The following is a 21,971-nucleotide window of genomic DNA, read 5'->3' on the forward strand; positions in this document are numbered from 1 at the left end:
CAGAAATCACAGATTCAGTAAATTGGTCATGACCCATGGACTTGCAAACTGGTTCTTTCCAGGCCTGGGAGTGGGCTGATCGGGCCTGCTCAGTGTGTGTGTGGGGGGTGGGGTGGGCGGCGGCGGGGCGGGGAGAGGCGGGGTACCAGCTGCTTTGACCTGGGACTCCTCTCCCACTCAGACATGGCCGTGCCCCAAGCTGTGCTGGAATCCTGGGGTTGCCAGGCACCCTCTCCCAAACCTCTTACTCCTGGATGGCCTGGGCAGGGAAGGACCTCTACACACACCACACACAAAATGAGAAAATGTTTTAATTGTAAAACTAACTTGAAGCGGGGGAGGGCAGGGCTGCACTGAGGGGGCAGGAACCTGATTCTTCAAGCAGTGGTTCTGTCCCCCGTGTCACCCCACAGGACAGGGACCATTTGTCCCCAGGTGGGGGCAGGGGCTAGAGTGTTATAAAATGACAATATAAATAGACTTCTAGAAAAGAAGAGGCTGTCCAGGTGCAGTAGTCGTTTTCTGCAAAGGCCGGGGTGAGAGGGAAGCCCTGCCCCCGTCTCCCCGTCCAACCAGAGAGGGTGCGGGGCTAAGGGAAAGGCCACTCTTCAGACATTCATGATCGACCCCCGCCATGGCTCAGGGGGAGAGGGGGTTGTATGTCAGGCAAGGTCCGAGACACCCACTCGCAGGCTGGAGGACAGGAGCTGGACCTTCCGACGTGAGCACACACCATGTACACACTCACACACACTCACACACACACCCCTCTTCATAGTGTTCTCTCCACCCCCAGCGGCCCCCGCTGCAGCTTCCAGTGATGGGAGGGCCGCCTGTCCTTCTCGGAGACAGGGGAACACAGGGAGGGCCTGTCCCGGGGGCGGGGGGCCCTGGGAGCCTCACTCGCTTCCACGAGTCCCTGTGTTTTCAGTTCAGTAGTAAGGTCCCGCACACCGACCCTGCCACACGGAGTGTCTCCCAGGCTGGGCGGAGCAGGGGCCGGCCCCCGGCTGGCCTCTGACAGGGCAGGGGTGACCCAAGGGGCTCTTTGGTTCAGGGACAGGATGCCGGCTTCATCTCGTGCGGTTCTGGCGCATGAGGGGCACAATGCTGGCGGGCGGGCCCGCTTTGGCCAGGAACGGGTGCTTTAGCAGCTCGGCCGCCGTGGCCCGCTGTGCCGGGTCCCGCACCAGCAGGCGGTCCAGGAAGCCCTTCAGGGACGGTGACACCTGCGGGGGAGGGTATGGGGGGTGTTCTGGCTTGGCTCTTGAGTGCCAGATCCTCTGCTCGCTTGCAGTGGTGGGGCCCCAGGCTCCTCCTTTCCTGTCACACGGCTGGTACCTACCGCCCAGGGTGGGAGCAGAGAGGCACCAGCTGTCTAGGGCTTGGGCCCAGGGGCTCATGTCCTCCCTACTTTTGAGGTTTGGTGAGGGGCTGGCAGCAGCTGGGCCCTGGAGGCACCCCTTTCTCACCACGAGGAAGGCCCCTCTTCTGGGCCTCGCTACGTTGTGTGCCTTCGGCCAGGCCAGCCTAGCACCACCTCTGTGGAATGCCAAGGGCACAGGGGACCCACACTGAAACGAACGCTCAAGGCCTAAGGGGAACGGGGGTGGGCCTGGCACCCAGGAAATGCCACCCCAGGAGCTGGCAATGCCCCAGTTCTGTCCGCTCCATGTGAGGCCAGGGCTCAGACACCCACTCGCAGGCTGGGGGACAGGAGCTGGGGTGAGAGGCCAGGTGGCATCCAGCCTCACACCACTTGCCTGCTGGGAGGTGCCCACCTTGTGCAGGTTCTTCAGTCGGGGTGGCAGATTGTCCCGAATCATCTTCATGGCTTTGAGAGGTGGCTCATTGAAGTAGGGGGGCTCCCCATCCACCATCTCAATCACCATCACCCCCAGAGACCAGATGTCCACCTGCAGGAGAGGAAGATATGCAGGGCAGAGCTGTGCGGGATGGGGGAAGCCTGGGGAGGGATGGTCCCCAGTTCTACCTTTGCTGCTTCGCTCCCCGAGTCCCTGGGCCCAGAACACCCTCTCTGACCCCACGTACCCTTCACACAGGGAGGCCTCTGATGGGTTCTGCCCACCCGGCCTCCACCCTCCTTTTTCCTAACCACCCCAGTCTCCTCGCAGGAACCCCTTCCCCTCAGCCTCAGGGGTGGGGGAGTCCTTGACCGGGCTGCCAATCCAGCATCATCCAGACAGTAATTGGGTCGGGAACAGGCATGTGACTCAACCTGGACCAATCAGAGTCAACCTGAGACTGTAACCCAAATATCCTGGAAAACGGCAGTGCCCAGAGGCAGGGAGATGAGTCCCAGAGTTGCCAGGGTCATCTCTGCTGTTACCAGGGGAAAATCAGGGCCCAGAGGAACGGAGCACGTAGACAGCCGAGCCTGAAGCCTGTCACTTCGTTAACTTCACAGTTTTGGGGGCCCACAGCTTCCATGTTCTGCTAAATCCGTTTCATCTGGGTTTGTCACTCACAGGCAGTCCTGACTGAGATGTTCCCTCAGAATCTCACACCAGTCTCCCTCCCACGGTGACCCCGTGATGTTTCCCAGGGCGCCTGTCTCATGGCATGGCACTGGGCCAAGTCTTGCTAGCTATCGAGGAAACCTCGCGGCTACAGGGACCAGCTCAAAGGCCTCAGGGCCACGCAGCTGGTGGCAGTGAGTGGCACAGGGAAGGGCAGGCAATAGAGATGGGTGGGGACTATAGCCAAGCCGAAGGCACCTGCCTTTCCTAAAGCAGAGCGGCCCTTCAGTGCCTCTATGTGGCCAAACCTCTTGGTTTTCTTACAGAGAATGACAATTTGGGTTTTTATGCGAGACTTCTCTTTTTTAAATGCTTGCAAAAGCATCTTCAGACGACACCAGCCAGGAGCTGGCCAGTCTGTGACCCCTGCACCGGGCTGTCAGGCAGGGCTGTGACGCCTCCACCCGACATTCCGTCCTCACTGCCAAGCACTGGGACTGGCTGAGAACCAGCACCCAATTAGGAGCAAACGAATGAACGCACGCATGTATGCACGCCTACCTTTTCTCCCCCAAAATCGATCCTGGTGACCCATTCCCCAGACTGAGCCCCATCTCACCCCAGACAGTCACAGCCTAAACCAGTGCTGACAGTGAAGTGAGACCACCGGCCGCCTCTGGCTCACCTCTGGCCCGTAGGGAAGGCGGGAGATGAGCTCTGGGGCCATCCAGTAGGGTGTGCCGACCAGTGACTTCCTCCGTGGCACCTCCTTGCTGACCTGGGCGCAGAACCCGAAGTCGGACAGCTTCACCTGGGGCAGGATGCAGGCAGCAGGGTCAGAGGTGCTGGCGTGGGGAGGGTGAGCAGAGGCATCCCCGTTTAACTCCTTGGCCTCGGATGTGCTGGGTCTCCTCCAGGCCACTCAGAGGTTAGAGCTGGACCATGGGGAGCTCCGCCACCTCCTGGCAGGGGCCCCTCAGACCTGTCACTGCCCCAAGAGAACACCATCTGTCTTCCTAACAGGGTCTGCTGCGGGGAAGTGGCCGAGTCCTGCAGGTGCCAAGGCTGGGCGGGGATGAGACCGGAGCTGGATCCCAAAGCCCACACCCTGGGCATCGTGAGCCTCATTCACGGACCTCAAATTCAGAGCTTCAGTCCAGAAGACAAGAGACAGGACTGGGGTCCACGGACCGCCACGGGTGCTCTGCTGGGAACAATTCTCCGTGGAGGGAGCAGCATGTGGCTGAGCCGTGCCGGCCACCGAATGCATTCCCCTGTCTCTGGGTGCGGGGTGAGACTACGGTTCCCAGCACCCTACACTGATGGCAGAGCCCCCAGCAGCCTGGGCCCCCAATGCCTGTGTGAACAGAGCCCCTCACTGACCCAGACCCCTGACTCTGGACTGCTGCACGAAAAACAGATACGCTGACTGGCCTTGATCCCCTGAATTGGGGGTCGGAGCCTGCCGGACAGCAGAACGGGAGCTGCGGAGGGGCGGGGGGAGCTGACCCATCCTCACCCTGCCGTCATGGGTCAGCAGGATGGAATCGCTCTTGATGTCCCGATGGATGACACCCTGGGCGTGGAGCACAGACAAGGCCTGCAGCACGGCCAGGCACACGGTGGCGATCTGCTCCTCGTTCATCCTGCAAGGCGAGGGGTTAGCAACTGGGACCGGCAGGGCCCTGCCCCAGGGATTGAGGGGAAACAGCCCCTCCCTCGGAGTCTGAGGGGGCCAAAGCCCCACCCTAGGCGTCTGTGGGGGACACGACCCTGCTGGCTCTGAGACATGGCCCCACCCCAAAGAGAATGGAGGGGACTTAGTCCTATCATGGGAGAGGTCTGAGGGGACCCAGCTCCACCCCGGGGAACCTGGGAAGACAGCAGGCTGGGCGCCCGGCAGCTACCTGGTGTGGGTGACGATGTCGGTGAGGGCGCCCCCCTCCAGGAACTCCATCACCACCCAGAGCTCGTCGCCCACCAGGTAGCTGTTGTACATCTCCACCACGTTCTCGTGCTGATAGTCCCGCATGATCACCACCTGGGGCGGGAGGCCGCGTCACGCGCAGTACGGGGAGGGCCACCGGCCCATTTCGGACCTAGCCGCCGCCGGCTGCTCCTGCCTCACGCGCAGGCCCAGGCTTGGGTGCTCCCACACCGCAGGCCCAGCTCCACCTGTCACTCTTGTTTACTGGAGTCATCCACTGCCAAAGCCAACAACAGACCTCGAAGGCAGCTTGAGGCCTGAAGCCTCTGTTCTGGGGATGCTCTCTACCCCACGTACACACCACGTTTCTGATCCCCATCTGTGACCAGTCCTGAGCTGGTCTCTGAGTGGCCCTGATAACCAGCCTGGCGCTGGGGGAGGAAGGTGGGAAGAGCACCTAAGCACAAGGTTGAGATCAAGAGAAGTAGATATCAGCCAAGGTTAGAATAAAAGGTGGCAAAGGGGTGGGTGGGCGGGGACCTGGGGCCAGAAGGCCTAGGCAGGCGCAGCCTGGGGGAGGCGGGCGACGCACTGCTTACAGGGCCATGTTAAGCAGAAACTCGTGGTGCAGCTGGAGCATGTAATGTTGGGGGGCCGACGGACAGGTTATGGGGTGTAGTTAAGTGCTGAGTGCCTCCTGCATCAGAGTCGGGGGGCTGCTCCCATACACAGCCTCTCGGGAAGGAGCCAAGCGTCGGCCTTTGTAACAAGCTCCCTAGCAAAAAGGCCACCAAGAGCCAAAGTCTGAAGCTGGACAGAACCAAGAACCTAGGTGGGGGCAGATCTCAAACACTTCGCAAACGGACCAGGCCTTTATCCTTCGGGCACCGGGGATGCTGCAAGGGTCAGGAAACAGGGTGGGGGCGTGCCGTGTGACAGGCTGCTGTGTGGGGAATACCTAGGGGGCACCGAGGAGGAGGCCAGGGCGGGGCCTGGTGGGAGAGAACAGCGCTGGCCCGGGGCTCTGGCTTGGGGACAGGGTTAGTGGGGACTCTGAGACAGGGAACCGGAGGAAGGGGGATTTAGGGGCGACACTTTGGGGTCAGTTTGGGACTTAGTGGGTGTGAGGAGCCTGGAAGACATTCAGAGGGCGGGGTTTAGTGGGCCCAGGGGGCCTGGAGCTGGGACTCGGGGACAGGCCAGGAGTAGGACAGAGACATGGCTGTGGGTGTGTGGGGACAGAGGAGATGGCCTGGGGAGGGGTGAGGAGTGAGGAGAGAACGAGCTTCAGGGCTGGGAAGCCTAGCCCTGGAGCCCGTCCTCCAGCCCCCACCCCCACAAAGCCTCGGCAGTCAGGCGGGGAGCACCAGGAGGAAGGGGAGGGCGGGCCGCGAGGCGGGAGGCCCACCTCATTGAACAGCAGCTCTCGCCTCTGCTGCTTGCGCAGGTCCATCTTCTTCACGGCCACCAGCCGGCCGGAGCTTCTTACTGTGGCAATACACACGACACCTGTGGAGCCCTCGCCGATCTTGATGAAGTTGTCCAGGTAGGAGCGGGGGTCACCAGGATCCACCACCAGCTGCAGGGCAGCCCGGAACTGCTCGTGGGACACGCGCTGGGGTTCCCGCTGTGGCGACCGGGGGCCAGGGGGCCCAGGGGCAGGGGGGCCGGCGGGGGCGGCGACGGTACGGGTCGGAGGGGCCAGCTGGGGCTCGGAAGCGTGGGGGCCCAGCACTCCAGGGCTGGGGGTGCCGCGGGCTCGGGTAGGAGGCCGGGAGGAGGAGGACTGGGAGACAGCCAGGCCCCCCACTGATGGCCCATTGGGGGCCATGTTGTGCGGCTCTCCCTGAAACAGAAAAGAAAGGAAGCTGTCAGTGGAGGGGCCGGGGGCCAGCTCTACTCTCCTGAGCAGGAGGGCCCCGGCGGTGGCACAGACACATGGTGGTCAGGATGGAGATGGACAGTGGGCTGGGCACAGGTTGACATTGGTGGGTGGGGCTGGGGAAAGCTCTGGGCAAGGGGAACGGTGGGGCCCTGGGGCAGGGGGAGCGGTTACCTGGGTGCCCCGAGACGGGTGATCCGTATCAGCCCGCGGGTACGTGTTAAAGGGCCGGCCGGCTGCCACTTTCGCCCCACTGGCCAGACCAGCAGGCTGGGGGGTGCTGACGTCAGGCCCGGAGAGGGGGCGCTTGTCCCGGGAGGACTCCTGGGGCCCCGCTGAGCCCTCCCTGGAAGACTTGGGTCTCTTCTCCGGCCCTACCCGCTGCCGGTCACCACTGCTGCCACCTGCCTCACTGCGACCGGTGACCCGGCCTTGGCTGCCCGCCTTTTCTGGGCCCCCTCTGGCCATGGCGGCCTGCTCCCCGGGCATCCCATTTTCCTGGCGGGCACGGGCAGGTGGCGGCGGGCTGCCTCTCCGCAGGGAGTTGGAGCGTGTCACCGACATGTGCTCGAGCTCATCCAGCAGCAGTGTGAGGGCCCCATCCTTGGCGCCTTTGCTGCCCCGCACGATGGTCTGGGGTCCGGGGCGATGGCAGGGTGGGGGGCGGACAAGGAGGAGGGGACACAGGACATGTATCCGACACACACAGACAGGACAACACAACACACAGAGACAAGACAGAGACGAATGAAGAAATGCCATGGGCGATGATGGGGCTGGCAGGTGGGGCCAGCACCGGGAGGCCCCGCAGCCCCTCCCCGGCACCTAGATGCCAGCGGCCGGAGTGACCTCCCCTCGTCAGGCTGTTGCCTCCGCCACCCCCAGCCCCCCAAGAAGCACCCTCCTGCTCTCTGGCTGGGGGAGGTTCCGGCCTTGTGGGGTGGAGGGGAGGAGGGCAGAGGCCACACCACTCCATGATGGGCCCTGGAGAGCTGCTAATTACAGGATACTGGGGCCAGGGCACAGCTCGGTGCTTCCTCCCCTGCAGGCTGTTGGGCTGTTAACCCTGAAACTGTGCTCTCTTCTCCTAGAGGCTGAGGGTGGGATACAAGGACAGGCAGAAAGGACTGGGCCCAACATAGGGGCAAGAGTGACCCAGGAATGGGTGGCAATGAGAATGCCCAGGGGGCCGCGCAGAATGCAAAGTACATCCTGAATCCACCCAGCTCACCCTCCACACCACCACCTTGTTCCAGGTCATGGGTACCTCTTCCCTTGAGTACTAAGTCACAGCCTCCAGGATTCCCCTGCCCCCCATTAGCTCCAGGCCCACAGGCCTCCTTGCTGCTCCTCAAACACACAGGCAGCTCCCACCTCCAGACCTCTGCACTGGCTCTTCGCTCCGCCTGGAACATCTTCCCCCAAGAATGCCGGGCTCGCCCCCTCGTCTCCTTCAGGTTTTTGTTGGACACGGCTTCTCAGAAGGAGGCTCCCGCTGACCAGCTGTCTAAAATGCCAGCCCCTAACACTCCCAATTCCCCTTCCCCACTTTCTTTTTCTTTTGAGCACCTAAAACTAGTGGACGTAAAGCAAACGTGCAGCTGTCCGTCGCCTGCTCCCACAATGCAACGTGCGTGAGGGCAGCGACTGGGTCTTCCTGTCTGTTTCTGCTCTCGCTAAATCTCAGCGCCTAGAACAGTGTCTGGTATGCAGAAGGTGCTCGATAAACATTCGATGAACCACTGAGTGAGTGAGGGGGCTGGGTGGAGGATCTGGGAAGCAGAGAATGTGACCCCCGCCGCTGGACCGCCAATCGCTGGCACCCAGGGTCATGGGCCCGAGGCTGCCAGGTACCCTGAAGCCATAACTGCCGCTACTGGGCAGAAAACACTGACCCCACAAAACGTACTGGCCACAGTGCCCTGTGGGGCTTGCCCCGCCTCTCCTGGGCCTTGGCTGCCAGCCTGGAAGCCTGGCCTTGCCCAGGGGTCCGGTGAAGCACCTGGTCAGACTCTGTTGTCAGAAGTCCCTGGGGGTTGGGGGAGGACCCGGGAAGACTGGGCAGCAAACACAAGTGCCCACGGGGCCCCAGGACAGTGCTCGCCTGTATGGCACCTTTGTGTGAATCAAGACAAGCTGCCCCTTCCACCTGGTGAACACGGCCTCAAGCAGGGCCCATGGCTGGCAGGCAGAGCAGGGGCTGGGTTTTAGGAGGCGTCCCAATGAGGGTATGACCAGCACACGAGCAGCCACATGGCCAGGCAGGGGATGAAACTGAGGTGGCCTGGGTGGGGCCTGTGGCTTGGAGGAGCCGGTGTCCTGCCTGTGGAGACAGCTGCCACCCAGCTCCAGCCAACTAGTCAAGCCAGAAATAGATATTTGGATGCGAGGTCTTTCACTTTTTTAGGCAGTGGCAAAAATTTTGAAATATTCAGAAGCACTCTGCATGGAACACACAAACACCGCAGTGGGCCGGGAGAGGTCTGCGCTGTGTCTGTGGCCACCTCGCTGCCCCCTCCCCCCAGGCAGGGCTGGGCACTGGGAGAGGATGAGTCAGCCGCAGGCCTGGCCCTGGGCGCCGAGCCTGCTGACCGGCACACCCACCTCCACCCCTCGCAACACCCCTGGCTGCGTTCCCCTGGCTGGCGGCCCTTCCTGTTCCCACTGCCCTCGGGATAAAGTCCGCGCTCCCAGGCTGGCTTCACTGGCCAGGCGTGGCACCAGCCCACCAGGGGTGACCGCACTGCAAACCGCACCCGGGCACCTGGACCGCGACACGGGGACGGGCTTAGGAGCGCGGGCCCTGGAACAGACCCGGGTCCAAAGCCCAGCTCCACCCCTTCGCTCGGGATGGCAGAAAAAACAATGCCAAATGCAAACCTCCAGTGCTCTGCGTGGGCAGCTGCCTCCACTGAAAGCCTCGCTGCCCCAGCATCTACCTCGGGACTCCTCCTCCTCCTCGGCCCGCAGTGTTCCTCCAAGAAGCGGGCCTGGACCCCGGCCTGGGTCAGGCACCTCCTCTGGGCTTCCCCAGCCCAGCCCTGACCACTTGGGGGTAGGTCTATTCCCGCACTGGGGACAGGAGCACAGAGCTCAGGGCAGGAGGCTCCAGGAGAGCACGATTTAGAGGCTGGAGCTGGGGGACTGTCGGAGGGATCAAGGTAACTGTGGGGTTCTCAGGGCCGGAGGTCAGGAGGTGGCGGTGGGTGCCGGCATACCTTGGGGGCCCCGGGCTGGATGGAGGTGATGTAGGCGGGGTCAACGAGGGGTTTGGGCCGGCGAGCTGACTCCTCGATCAGGCTCTGCCACTGGCGGGGCAGCCCCGTGAACTTCTGCTCATGCTGGTCGAAGCCCGTGTGCACGCGGTGTTCGAAGTTGGACGGTGCCGAGATCTCTACCCGCTTCTTCTTCTTCCCAAACATGGTGTCGTGGCTCTCGGCGCAGGGCGCAGACTTGGGCTCCTGTGGCAGGCCTGCAGGAGGAGGCCTTCACCAGAACCTGCCCGTTTCTCTTCGCTCCTCCGGCTGGGCCTTGGTCCTGCATATCGTCATCCCCTTCCTGGTCTCCCCACCCCCTCCACAGTCTGTCCCTGTATGTAATACAAGGGACACCACGACTGCCCGAGTCAGGTCACGTCCCTCCCCTGCTGAGAGCTGTCTTGAGGCTCTATCTCACCTGGGAAAAGCCAAGTCCTCCCCATGGCGCACCCCGCACGACCTGCCCCCGTCACCTCTCTGCTCTCATCTCCCCCTCGTTCACACTGACCCCAGGGCCTTTGCACTGGCTGTTCCCGTCGTGGACCGCTCCTCCCCCGTATCCAGGCATGGCTCCCTCCCGCCCCTCCTTCAGGTCTCAGGGTCCTTGATGAGTCTCTTCCTGACCACCCCAGGTAAAACAGCCCCCACACCCCACTATCCTTCCCTTATATCATTTCCCAGCACATTTAGCTTCTGGGAATTCTGCTGTTCATTCTTATGTTTACTAGTTTAGCATCTGCAGCCCTTATCACTAGCATATCAACGCCACAGGCCAAGTCTCATCTGCCCAGTCTCCCCACGTCCCACCCGATGCCCAGCACAGCACTGGGCACGGAGTGACGGGGTTCCTAACGGCCTGGCCACAACCATCCAGCTTCGCCAGCCTGGACGCTGGGGCAGGAACACCACACCCTCTGGTTACTTGTTCAAGAAATAGTTACTGAGCCTGTCCTACGCATGACGCCAAGGCAGCCTGACTGTGACACTTCACCTTACAGGGCAGGGGCCTGAGGCTCACGGGGGGATGTCCGTTAGCAAGACCACACAGCAGGGAAAGGCCCACTTTACAACAGACACTGGCAGACAAAACAGCCCGTCTTTAGGGTCTGGGGTCTCCGGGCAGGTACTCAGAACAGTACTCAGGCCCAGTGCAGATGCTCGATGAAAACTGGCTTAGAAACCAAAGGGGCCGAAGGGGAGATGTGCTGATGGTGTGTCCCGCAGGGAGACCCAAGACACCACGGGAAGGGGAGCCAGACGACCAGCGTGCAAATCTCTCTCTGCCACTTACTCTGTCTGACCTTGGACCAGTGACTTAACCTCTCTGTGCTCTGGATCAACCCCCATCGGGCTGCTGTGAGGATTAAATGAACTAATCCAAGCAGAAGCGGTACAGGACTGGGCACGGCGGGAGGCCCAGTCCGAGCTCGCTATTCTCATGCTTAGGGTTACTCCCGGCAGTGACTGAGGGAGGAGGGGACCCAGCTCCTGCTCCCTTGTCCCACACATGGGCCCTGGAGTCCACACACCTGGTTTGGCACTGGCTGGGCTAGAAGTGCCCTCGGGCAGGTGACGTCTCTTCTTGGAGCGTCGGGTTACTCATCTGTAAAATGGGGGAAAAAAGGTCATTCACCTACTCATTCATTCATTCCCTCATTCAGTAATAACCGACTCCCTTGTGCCCAGCCCTGCGCTGGTTGGTATTAGGGACACAGCAGTAACGGAGTCAGCGTCTGACAGCCCAGAGTGGTTGGGACTGGGGTCAGGGAGCACCAGACCCGACCCGGAGGGATGGCAGAGTGGAAACACCCTGGGTGGGGTTTTTGTCTGGGTCACGGTTGGCTTCCCAGCGTCTGGCACAGTGCCCAGCACAGGGCTGGCCCCGAGCTCCGTAAGTTTCATGAGCTATGATGATGCTCACAAGCACATCTGGGACGCAGCCCCTCCAACCGCCCGGCTCTCCTCCCGCGGGAGAGCTGCCCTTTCCTGTGGGAGCAGCTCTGTGAAATGAGGCCGGAGAGGCTGCCGCCCCTGCCCAGAGGAAGGACCATCAGTGAGCAGCCATGCGGGGGAACCGGTTTGGCAGTGGGAGCACAGTGGGAGGCGGGTGGGGACCCAGCAGCCAACTTGTCTCAACTGGTACAGGCCTCCTGGCCAGCAGGTGGCCAGAGCAGGGTCTGGCCAGAGCAGGGTCTGGCCAGGGCTCCCCCAGTGGGCGCTCTCTCTGCAGGCTCCAGGGTCCCCAGCTGCCTAGATGTGTATGGGACAGCCCTGGCCAGGAAGGAGGTCCCTTCTCCTCTGCCTCAGCCCCTTCTACAACCCCGGCTGAGCCAGGAGCCCCTTCGCGTCTCTCGCCCACTCCAGCCCCTTGAACCCCGCCCAGCCCTCCCTCCCAGACTTCCACTGCTGGCCCTGACCCGCTGGTCCCCCCACACACCTCCCTTTCAGCTCCTCGGCCCTCAGCTCTGCCTTTCTAGTTCCTGCTCCTTGCTTTGTCCCTACACTCTCCCTTGCTCTGTCCCCCAGATCCTCGCCCCGTGCCCTATCACATCCTCGCTGTCTTCCCTCACTGCCCCGCTTTGCCCCAGGCAGGCCTCACTCCTCACCTTGGCCTCTCTTTTTCTCTGCCCATCCACCACTGCCCAGGCCGAGGCCTCTGCAGGATGGGATTAGCTACTGGACCCCTCGCTAAAGCCAGGATCCGGATGGGGTGAGCAGGAGGCAGCCCGGAAGACGGGGCAGCCCACCCAGAGTGCCGATCCATAAACCACGCTGGCACACTGCAGCGAGCCCCACCCCCAGCCAAGGGTGACCCTACAGGGGAAGGGGGTGGAGAGGCACGCCTCCGGATATTTGCCGGGGGCCACCCCTTCCCCCTGGGCACCACATGGAGGGCAGGACAAACAGAGGAACTGACCATGTTTATAATGACCAGGCGGGAGCCCCACCCTCAGGCAGTTCCAAGCATGCCTGGCCCCCACCCCAACGCCCCCCTCCGCCAAGTCCTCAGCTCCTGACCCTGTGGGGGCCTCAGAGGGGAGGGTGAGGAGCTGCTACTTAAAAGTGGGGGCCTCTGCCAAGAATTAGAGGTGGGAGTTAGGGAGGAGCCAGTGCTGGGGTTCCCAGGCAAGCTTGGAACTGAGGAGTCGGACAGCGTGGGGCCGGACCCTGGCTCTGCCCCTGTGCACGGCGCCACCTCACTTTCTGTGCCTGCAAGGAGGGACCAGCCAGCCCATGCTGGGACCTCGCCGTGCGGCCCTGGGCCAGCAGCTCAGCTGCTCTGTGCCTCAGTTTCCTCCTCTTTTAAAAGGGGGCTACGATAGTACCAGCTCCCCAGAGTTCTTATGAGTCACAGACAGCACAGGCACTGATGGCCGGCCCCTAGGCAATGGCACTCAGGGAGTGTGTCACTCTCAGAGTAGCAGCCAATACCTACTGAGCACCTACTGGGTGCCAGCCCCTCTCCTAAGCAGTCAACCCAGAGTGCCCCATTTAATCTGCACACATGACACAGGAGGAAGAGGCCATCATGAGCCCCGTGTTACATACAAAAAAACCAAGGCACAGAGAGGGGACTCCACTTGCCCAGGTCACACAGCTTGGTAGCCATGTGGACATGAGACTCTATGCCTGTCAAACCTGGAGTCCGGGCCCCACCAATTCTCAGAATTCACAGCAGCTGCCTCTTTGGAGTCCTGCTCGGTGCTCTCTGTGCCTAATCCCATTCCATCCTCACAATATCCTGTGAGACAGGTACACTCATCATCCCTAATTCACAGATGGGGACCCTGAGGCCCAGAGAGGGGAGCCCCTTGTCCAGGGCACCCAGAATGTGAACCCGGGGTGTTGGGCACCCAGGATGTGAACCCGGGGTGTTAGCTGCCTGTCTTGCTCCTGATGGCTGCAGCGATGCCACAGCTTTTGCCATTGTTATCGTCATCGTCATCATCATCATCATCGTCATAATCATCATCTCTAAGGCTGGTCCTGGCCCTGTCCACTGCCCAGACCCTGCCCTTCCTCTTCTGCCCTGAACCCTTCTGGGAGGGAGGACCCTCACCTCCTATCCGACCTGTCCCAGGCCCCCAAGGGTAGAGGGAGACAGCACAAAGGGGCTCCTGCCGCCGCTACCCCGTGGTTCCTCACGCGCCGTTTCCACAGGCCTTTGGCACCGCGGTCTGCACTGGAAAAGATGTCCGAAAGCCGGCCCCTGCCACTGTGCTCATCCCCACTTTGCAGATGTGGAAACAGGCTCACGAAGGTGAAGTCCCTCGCTAGGGTCACCGAGCAGGGCTGGGCCTGGAAGACAGTCCCATCTGCTCGAGTCCATGCTTAACCTTTCGCTGGTCCCCAAGACCCCTCCCCATGGCCGACAACGCTGTCACCTCTCTGCCCTCATCTCCTCCCACACGCCCTTGTTCACTCTGCCCTAGCCGCATGGGCCTGTTATTCTTCAAACCCTAGAAATGTGCCCACCCCAGGGCCTTGCTCCCCATTGAACCCCGATGCTTGTAACATAGTCGGGCCCAGCGGGCACTTAAGGACATTTGGTGAACAAATAAATTAATCTGTACCCGCCACACTGCTCCCTTGCTCACATGCCTCAGACTCCGCTCATGCAGTCCTGGGAAACTAGCAGAGAGCCCTGGGACCCGGAGGTAGAGGGTGAACCAGTGACCCCAGAGGCAGAATGGGGGAGGGCAGTGTGCAGCCCACAGCCACCAGCCAGGACACAGACGCCGCTGAAGTCCAGTGTTTGATCCTGAGAATGCAGGCCCATTTTGCATCCTACTCCAAAATGTTTGTTTCAATTAAAAAAAAAAAAAAAACCCTTTTGACTTATTAAGTGTGTTGGACAGGCAGTTTCCGACCTGTCTTAGCAAAAGCTTCAGATTTTCCAGTTACCCTGCACTGACTCGTTCTACCCTATGACCTTTCATGAGAACAAAATGGTACCCCCCTCCACCCGGCAACACACCAAGGAAATCAGCCCGGGAGGAAGCGCAAGAGCCACTGTGACAGAGCTGTCTGGGTGTGTGTACGTAAACCTCGTACCCCCCGCCCCACCCCCGAAGGCTCTGAGTACAGCTGGTCTGCGGGCAGTGGAGGGAGCGGACCCGCCCGGAACCCAGGGCCCCAGGGGCAAAGCAGGGGATGCGGCTGGGGTCACGGCCATCCTCTCACATTCACCAAAATGAAACCCTAAACCAGACAGGGAACCATGAAGCGTGCGCTGTCCCCAGCCTGCACTCGGGGCTTCCACCCCTGAGTCATGCTCTTTATCACCAGCTCCGGAAGCCCTCTCCCTGCCACAGTTCACCCCCACGTCCCTAGGCTGTGCTCTGCCGATGGGCAGGGAGTCCCCGGCAGCCCCCTCACTGCCCCCTGTAATACACACATCATTCCCACCCCCACGCCTTTGCTTGGCTCTCACTGCCCACCTGCATCCCTCCCCCATCCAAATCTCTATTTAGGCCTCCTGCCTTGAGCCCAGTTCCCCCAAAGAATCCTCACCAGACCCTGCTATAAGCTTTGGAACTGACACATACCCGAGCCCCCTCCTTGGCAAACACCTACCTACCCACAAATGACCCCATGACACTCACGCACCCACCCACCATCCAAACGCCACTGTCGACTGAAGGCTGATCTTTGCAAGGCCCAGGGCGGGGCTGTGAGCAGTGGCCAGAAACATCCCTGCCCCTGTAGAGCTCACATTCGAGAGGGAAGGACGGTCAATAAATGAGACGAATCAGAAAAATACCTAGTTAAGTCAGACAATAAGTGCTGAGAAGAAATATAATCGGGGATCAGGAGGATTAGGGGAGGTCAGAATATTCAGCGAAGTGGTCAGGGAGGGCCTTGCTGAGAAGGTGACACTCGAGCAGGGCCCTGAGGGGTGAGGAGAGGGAGGGCCATCGGGCATCTGAAGGAAGAGTGTCGGGCAGCGGGAACAGCCAGGAAAACCGTCCTGGGCGCGAACGTGCCTGATGACGTCAAAAGGCAGAGAGGAGGCCAGGCAGGTGGCGTAGAGACCTGGGGGCCACGGGAGGATGCTGGCTTTTACCTGAGTGACATGGCGCGACAGGAAGGTTATGAGCCGGAGAAGGATGGGGCCGGAAGCAGTTCACAGGCCCCCTCTGGATGCAGGCGGGGCACAGACTGGGGGTGGAACAGGAGCAGAGGGACCAGGGAGGAGGAGATGCGAAGGCCCGGTGGGAGATGAGGGTGACAGTGCCCCGTGAGGGTGGTAGAGGGGGAAAGTGGGCATGTTCCAGGCCTGCTACGAAGGTCGAGACGGCAGGGCTTGCCAAGGACCAGCGCTACCTGTTGTAACAGTTGGAATAAGAGCTCCCTGGGGTGGGGGTCTGGTCTGGTCTTGCCTGTCACTGTATGCCACAGTGCCTGGCCCACTCTGGCATCAGGCCACCCTCTCCGGGCCGCGAGCATCATCTACCACGTACATGGTTATGAGAGGGTCTACCGCTGTCTCCCTGCTACGTTGGTGGCTCAGCGTAAGCAGGAGCTGCGTTTCGGTTGGTCACGGCAGGACCCCAGCACAAGGAGCAGGTTGTCCCTCGAGGCGGCTGAGTGGATGGAGGGGACACACACACATTTCACGCCACACGGAAATGCTGACTCTGGCCCGGGCCTGGGCCAAGCATGCAGACCTGGCCATGCTGATCCCTCTGAACAGTTCTTGGGTGGGTGGCTGGGTGGCTGGGTGGGACGGCCTGGGCCTGGGCCAAGCATGCAGACCTAGCCACGCTGATCCCTCTGAACAGTTCTCGGGTGGGTGGCTGGGTGGGTGGGAGCAGGGTCCTCTTCCTTCCTGTTTCCCAAGCCAGGAAACAGGCTCGGAGAGGGGAAGTCATCAGCACCAGATCGCAGAACACCCCACTCCGACCCACAGAGGCCTCGTCGATGCGCCCTCAGCCTCCTGCTCCTCAGCAGCCCTGGCTCCTCTGTCTGGCTCCAGCCAAGGCCTCTGCTCCAGACAGCAGACCCCAGAGGTTTATGGGACAAGAACCAGGACAGAGACAACTCCAGCAGCAATGACCAGAACTAGGATCAGAAAGGCTGCTCTGCTTAGCACGGAATCTGAAGAAGTGTTAAACAAAACCGTCCAAAGCCCACCCCCCACGCCCCGTTCAAACTCCCCACTGTGACATAACACCGCACTGCCCACTGGGCCTGGCGACCGCGGGACCTGGTCTCCTCCCCTCACGTCACTCCAACCACGCGGGCCACCTCCTCTTTAGTCTTGGACACAGCAAGCTTATTCCAGCCTCAGGGCCTTTGCACCTACGGTTCCTGTTGCCCCTAACTGCATGGCTCACCCTTTCTTGATATTCAGGTCTTAGTGCAAATAAAACCTCCTCAGAGACGCCTTCCCTGACCCCCTGACAAAATGTGCACCCCTGCCTTACATTTCTCAGTGGCATTTATCACCACCTGGCATCACATGCCTGTTGCCGTCAGTACCCTCTCCCACCCCTCCCCCTGGTAGAGTGTCGGCTCCTGGAGAGCAAGAGCCTTTGTCTTGTCCTTGCTGGATCCCTGGCATCTAGAGCACGGCCTGGGCACTCGGCAGGCACTCAGGAAATGTCTGTGGAACAAAGGAGTGATGCCTTTGCCAGTGTGATGAGTCTGGACCCTGAGGAGGAACGGGGAAGGGTCCTAGGGGCAGAGGGCAGACAGGAGTCTGCAAGGTCCATCCATCACCGCCAACAGGTCCGACCTCGATGCCCGATAAGGAACTGGGGCCCGAGTCTTTCAAGAGCGAAACTGGCTATTTACTAAATAACTAGGTGTGTGTTCCAAACACAAGAGGCACCCCTCGGAAGTCCACCCCCAGGCCCATGACGGGGAGGCCTGCCCCAGCCACGTGGCCTAGGGTGGGAATCTGAGGAAGGGGCAGCATATTCGGGTTACAGGCAAGAGGCAAATCACACAGTGGCAGACACCACCAGAAATCTGGGAGTCCCCCCAGTAGGTGAAATCCCATAAACATACACAGATCTAGGTTCACCCTGGCCTCAGGAAGCAGGGCCTGGAGTCGGCTGTCGGGGGAGGAGCAGCCCTGCTCTCTGCTCCCTGCTCCCTGCTCTGGCCAGATGCAGTGCCATTGTCCCCCACCAGGCCTCTCAGACTGTGGCAGTGCAAGGACTCAGCAGACAGTTGGTGGCTTAGAGCAGACTGCCAAGCTGTGTGCCCCTGAGCAAGTGACTCAACTTCTCTTGGCCTCAGTGTCCTCATCTGCAAACTGGGGGGGAATGACAGTCCCTACCCCCCAGAAATGTCTGGACGATCTAATAAAATGACACACGCAAAGCATTTAGAACAGTGCGTGGCACCCAGTGGGTCCTCGCTACAGATTAGCTATTGTCATCATTACTGCTTTTGTTGTTGCTGCTGCTGCCGAATGAATAAGGAACAAGTACATGAGAGAGGAGAGTGGGCACGGTCCTCTCTGGCCAGAAAACGCGCCAGCCTCACCGTGTCTGCTGAGCCTCACCATCTCCAGGACTGGGATGGGGGAGAGTAACAGCTTGCCACTGTCAGAGGACAGGTCCGTCTCTCCCGCTGGACTGGAAGCCTCCGAGGAGTCAGATGGGCCTGGGTCCATCTCAGTCACCCTGTGTCCCCAGCCCTGCCCAGCACAAGAGGGGCACAGCTCAAAGTGTGGCTGAATGAAGAGATGCTGCTTCCTTTACTCATCGGGGCCCAGGCGGTGCTCAGGGTCCCCAGGGAGGCCGGGCGGCTCCTCTGGCAGCCGCGGGTCCGGGTACCCCTCCTCTCCTGGCCAGGCACAACAGGGCGCAGACACAAAGGGCACTGTTGGTACCCCTCACCCCCAGAGGGACCAGGGCGGGGACGAAGGGGGATGAATGCCACCACAAACCCGACTATGGGTGAGCCCACAGGGACGGGGGAAACCAGATCAGACTTCATCCGTTCCTCTCTAAGGCAGGGCAGGAAGGAGGGAGGGCTAGAGGCTCTGGATCCCTCCGAGGTCCCTGGAACCCAAGCCTTCCACCGCCATGCAACTCCCTGCCTGGCCCCCATACACATGCCCTAGACACAGAAGCACATGAAGAAGCTCTACACGGCACGGGCTGTCCACAGAGACTGTGACACACACATGTGGCATGGACATCCAGCCACACAACCACCGATGCACAGGAACACACACAGTGGTTGCACAGAAAACCCCCTGGGCAGCCAGAGACAGCAGCAGCCACCGCTACCCCACTCCGGTGGGGGCTGGACAGCAGCCGAGTGTGGGAAGGAAGGGACATGCCACCCCGAGCCTCAGCCGCTACCTCTGGGATACAGACCCCTGCAGAGAGAGCCGGAGGGGACTGTGAGGCCTCAGTAGGAAAACGTGGGGGAAGAGGGGCCTGGGGAAGCTCTCAGTGCGGAAGAGCTGGGACACGGGCAGCCGGGTGTCTGAGAAGCGACGGACCGGGGCCTCTCCACAAACACTGTAAAGACCCACACGCATACACGCCCCAGAGACGCAGGCACTCCCAAAACAGACCCACAGACACATGCCAACGACACACAGCATACAGACCAGGGCCACTACTCAGAAACACCGGCACACATGTGCGCACACACAACTCCAGACGCTCTACAACCGCCAGGCTTTCCTAGAAAGGCAGACCCAGGGCCCCTAACCACATGGAGGAACACTCCCTAAGACACACCGCGAAGACCCACACAACCCTGATCTACACACAGTGGGTAATGAGACCCGATGACAGACCCAGGCACACCCACGGCCAACTCCAAGGTCACCCAGTGACCCAGGGAGGCAGCCCTCAGAACCACCCCCATACAAACCAGACCCCAGGAATTCGCTCCCACTGAGACGCCCAGGGACCTGCACTGAGACATGTGGCAAGCCCCGGCACAGGAACCTGCCACTGCGTACACACAAGAACACAGGGACTCTGCCCCTGGCCCCAAGAAAGGTGTGGCCCCTCCGCACAGGCTCACAGGCTCACGCAGGCTCCAGGCTCGGGTGGCCAGGTGGCAGGGCTGCCCTCCCCACACCCAGTGCGGGCCTCCCCTCTCCTCCCCTTCCTGCCTGAGGCCAGGGCAAGCTCACCTCCATTCTCCTCCCTCAGTGGGGCAGACCAGCAGTGGCCAGTGGACAGACTACCGGCTGGGAGAGCGGGGAGCGGGCATCAAGAGCTCCCGCGGCCCTCGACGGGCCGAGGGCACCCACCGCGGAGAGCTGGCTGGGCTGTGCCCCAGCCTCCCTGGCAGCGGGTGGTGCCGCGGCCCTGCCCTGGCAGGAGTTGAGCTTGGCTGTGGCTCCAGCCCACGGGAGGGGGGGGAGGGGGAAGGGACAGACGGGGGCGGGCCAAGCCTGGAGAGCCTGAGCCACATGACCCACAACTGCCCCAACAGAGGGAGGGGCTGGGCGGAGACACATGAACAGGGGACCCCAACCACAGCCCTTGCTTCAGCAGGGCCAGCCTCCCACTAGCACATGCACGCCCCCCCGCCATCACTCCTCAGGCCAGGCTGCTGATGGGGTAGCCAGGTTTGAAACCCAGGCTGGGGGGCAGGGCAGAGGAACGGGGATGAGTGGGTTCTGATGTGGAGGGGTGGCTGGAGATCTGGGGCGGCTGCAGTCCCGACTCCCGGGCTATGAGTCTGGCAAGAGCTGCAGGAGGACAGCAGGACGGGGGCCCCTCCGGCTCTGTGCCACTCGCCCATGAGGATGAACCTGAGATTTGCGGCCTAGCCAAGGGGGGAAGACCAAGATCACGGTGACGCCCACGTCACCATCTCTAGGTGTGAGGCGGGGCTGGGACGCGTGGATGGCGGGAATGGGGAGACCGTGGGGAGGGCGGGGCTTCTGCACGCCCTTCTGAAAACACACGGCCCACATCGGTGAAGAACTGACTTTGGGCCAGGCCCCATGCTTAGCACTGACACGCGTGAGGGCATCTTACCTCATCACAGGCACTTTATCAGGCCCAGTTACAGCGGTGGAAACTGAGGCCCAGAGAGGTGGAGTAACTTGCCCAAGGCCCCTGGCAGGGAGATCGGGCGCCCGCCTTCCACGGCAGGCCACCTGTCTTCGTGCCTGTGCTCTAAACCGGCTTCTCTGAGCAGCAGGCTAGCTTGCTCAGACCTCCATTCCAGAGCAGGAGAGAAAGAGTCGCAAGGGGGAAGTGAGAAGGGGCTGTGGCCCTGCCCCATACTCACACCTAGCCCAGGTCAGATCTCACTGCCTCTGCGGAGCCTTCACTGGCCACGGCTCCCCGTGTGAAGTCAGTTTCTGTTTGCCTCCATCAAGGGGGACTGGGGGGGACAGGGGTCGGGCTGCCTGGTTCACCCCTGTTCACCCTCGGGCCCTACCTCAGGCACCTGCTTGGCGCAGGAAGCCCTCCCTGACGCCCAGGCTGGGTAAGGTGCTTCTTCCCAGCTCTATGCCAGTGCTATCCCCCGGGCTGTCACCTTCTCCGACATGTTGTCCCCACTGGTTTACACAGCTGCTGAGCTCCTAGCACACATGAGGCCTGTTGAAGGCCCTGAGAATTCAGCAGTGAACAAACTAGACAAAACTCCCTGCCCTCAAGTAGTCCCGACATCGAGTAGGACTGCTCCCCCACTGGGGGGTCCTGTGAGTAGCAGGAGCTGGGTTAGCGCAGGTGGCAGTAAATGAGCCCAGTGAGACCAGCGAGTGAGTGGCCCAGCTGGGCAGGGGGACAGACACGTGTCCTTCCCACTCTCCTGTCATGGCTGCTCCTGCAGCAGCCAACTCCCGCAGACCAAGGAAATCCCTCTGATCACCTCTCATCTGTCAACTGCCTCCAAACCAGAGGCTTCCAGCGGGGCAGGGAAGGGACCCCCCAAAGTCCCAGATCCCAGGCCACCCCTCCCCCACCAGGGTGGAGCACCTGTCAGGCAGCCACCCAGAGAGGAGCCAAGTGGGGCGGCTCCCCTCACCTCCCCAAACCGGACGGGCTGGTTTGGGCTCTGGTGGGGGAGCCAGTCAGCAATCGGCAGTTCTGGCCAGCCAAGGGAAACCAGGTCCCAAGGGGAGTGACAGGGGACAGGAAGAGGAGGGAGCACACCTTGTTTTCTCATTGGAAATGAGGGGTTCTCTTGTGATGGGCCTCAGGGGCCAGGAGAGGTCATCCAAGATCCTCTCGCACCAGAACTTTTTAAACACACCCCCAAATAGAGACTAAACCAGGGAACCCCATAAAACCCACTACTCGGATTCTCAGCTTTAACACTCTGCCGCATCGGGGCTTCGTTTCTCCCCTCTCTCTCCTTCCCTTCTCTGTGTCAGTGTCTGTGTCTTTACTGTACGGACATGTGGCTCAGAAGCCAATGCGCCAGAGTAAACAGTGGCAGGATGGCCCCAGCTCAGCCCCAGGGGCAACCTCGACTAG

General features: G+C 61.3%; 1 protein-coding gene across 2 annotated transcripts in view; it reads right to left on the bottom strand.

The window, feature by feature from the left end:
• Positions 1–293: 293 nt before the first annotated feature.
• Positions 294–21,971, bottom strand: part of PAK4 (p21 (RAC1) activated kinase 4) — a 42,516-nt gene continuing 20,838 nt past the window's right edge. Inside the window, exons 2-10 of one of the 2 annotated variants that reach the window (XM_006911691.3) lie at positions 11,076–11,149; positions 9,508–9,761; positions 6,464–6,922; positions 5,816–6,253; positions 4,388–4,521; positions 4,000–4,126; positions 3,166–3,291; positions 1,782–1,916; positions 294–1,229 (exon numbers count right to left, since the gene is read on the bottom strand). In XM_006911691.3, coding sequence (XP_006911753.1) covers positions 1,074–1,229; positions 1,782–1,916; positions 3,166–3,291; positions 4,000–4,126; positions 4,388–4,521; positions 5,816–6,253; positions 6,464–6,922; positions 9,508–9,711 — 1,779 coding nt within the window. In that variant the 5' untranslated portion in view covers positions 9,712–9,761; positions 11,076–11,149 and the 3' untranslated portion in view covers positions 294–1,073. The remainder of the gene's footprint in view (positions 1,230–1,781; positions 1,917–3,165; positions 3,292–3,999; positions 4,127–4,387; positions 4,522–5,815; positions 6,254–6,463; positions 6,923–9,507; positions 9,762–11,075; positions 11,150–21,971) is intronic. The other variant, XM_025046646.1, reaches the window with a different exon arrangement.

The sequence above is a fragment of the Pteropus alecto genome, unplaced genomic scaffold (genome assembly GCF_000325575.1).
Source record: "Pteropus alecto unplaced genomic scaffold, ASM32557v1 scaffold314, whole genome shotgun sequence".
NCBI classification, from domain to species: Eukaryota; Metazoa; Chordata; class Mammalia; order Chiroptera; family Pteropodidae; genus Pteropus; species Pteropus alecto.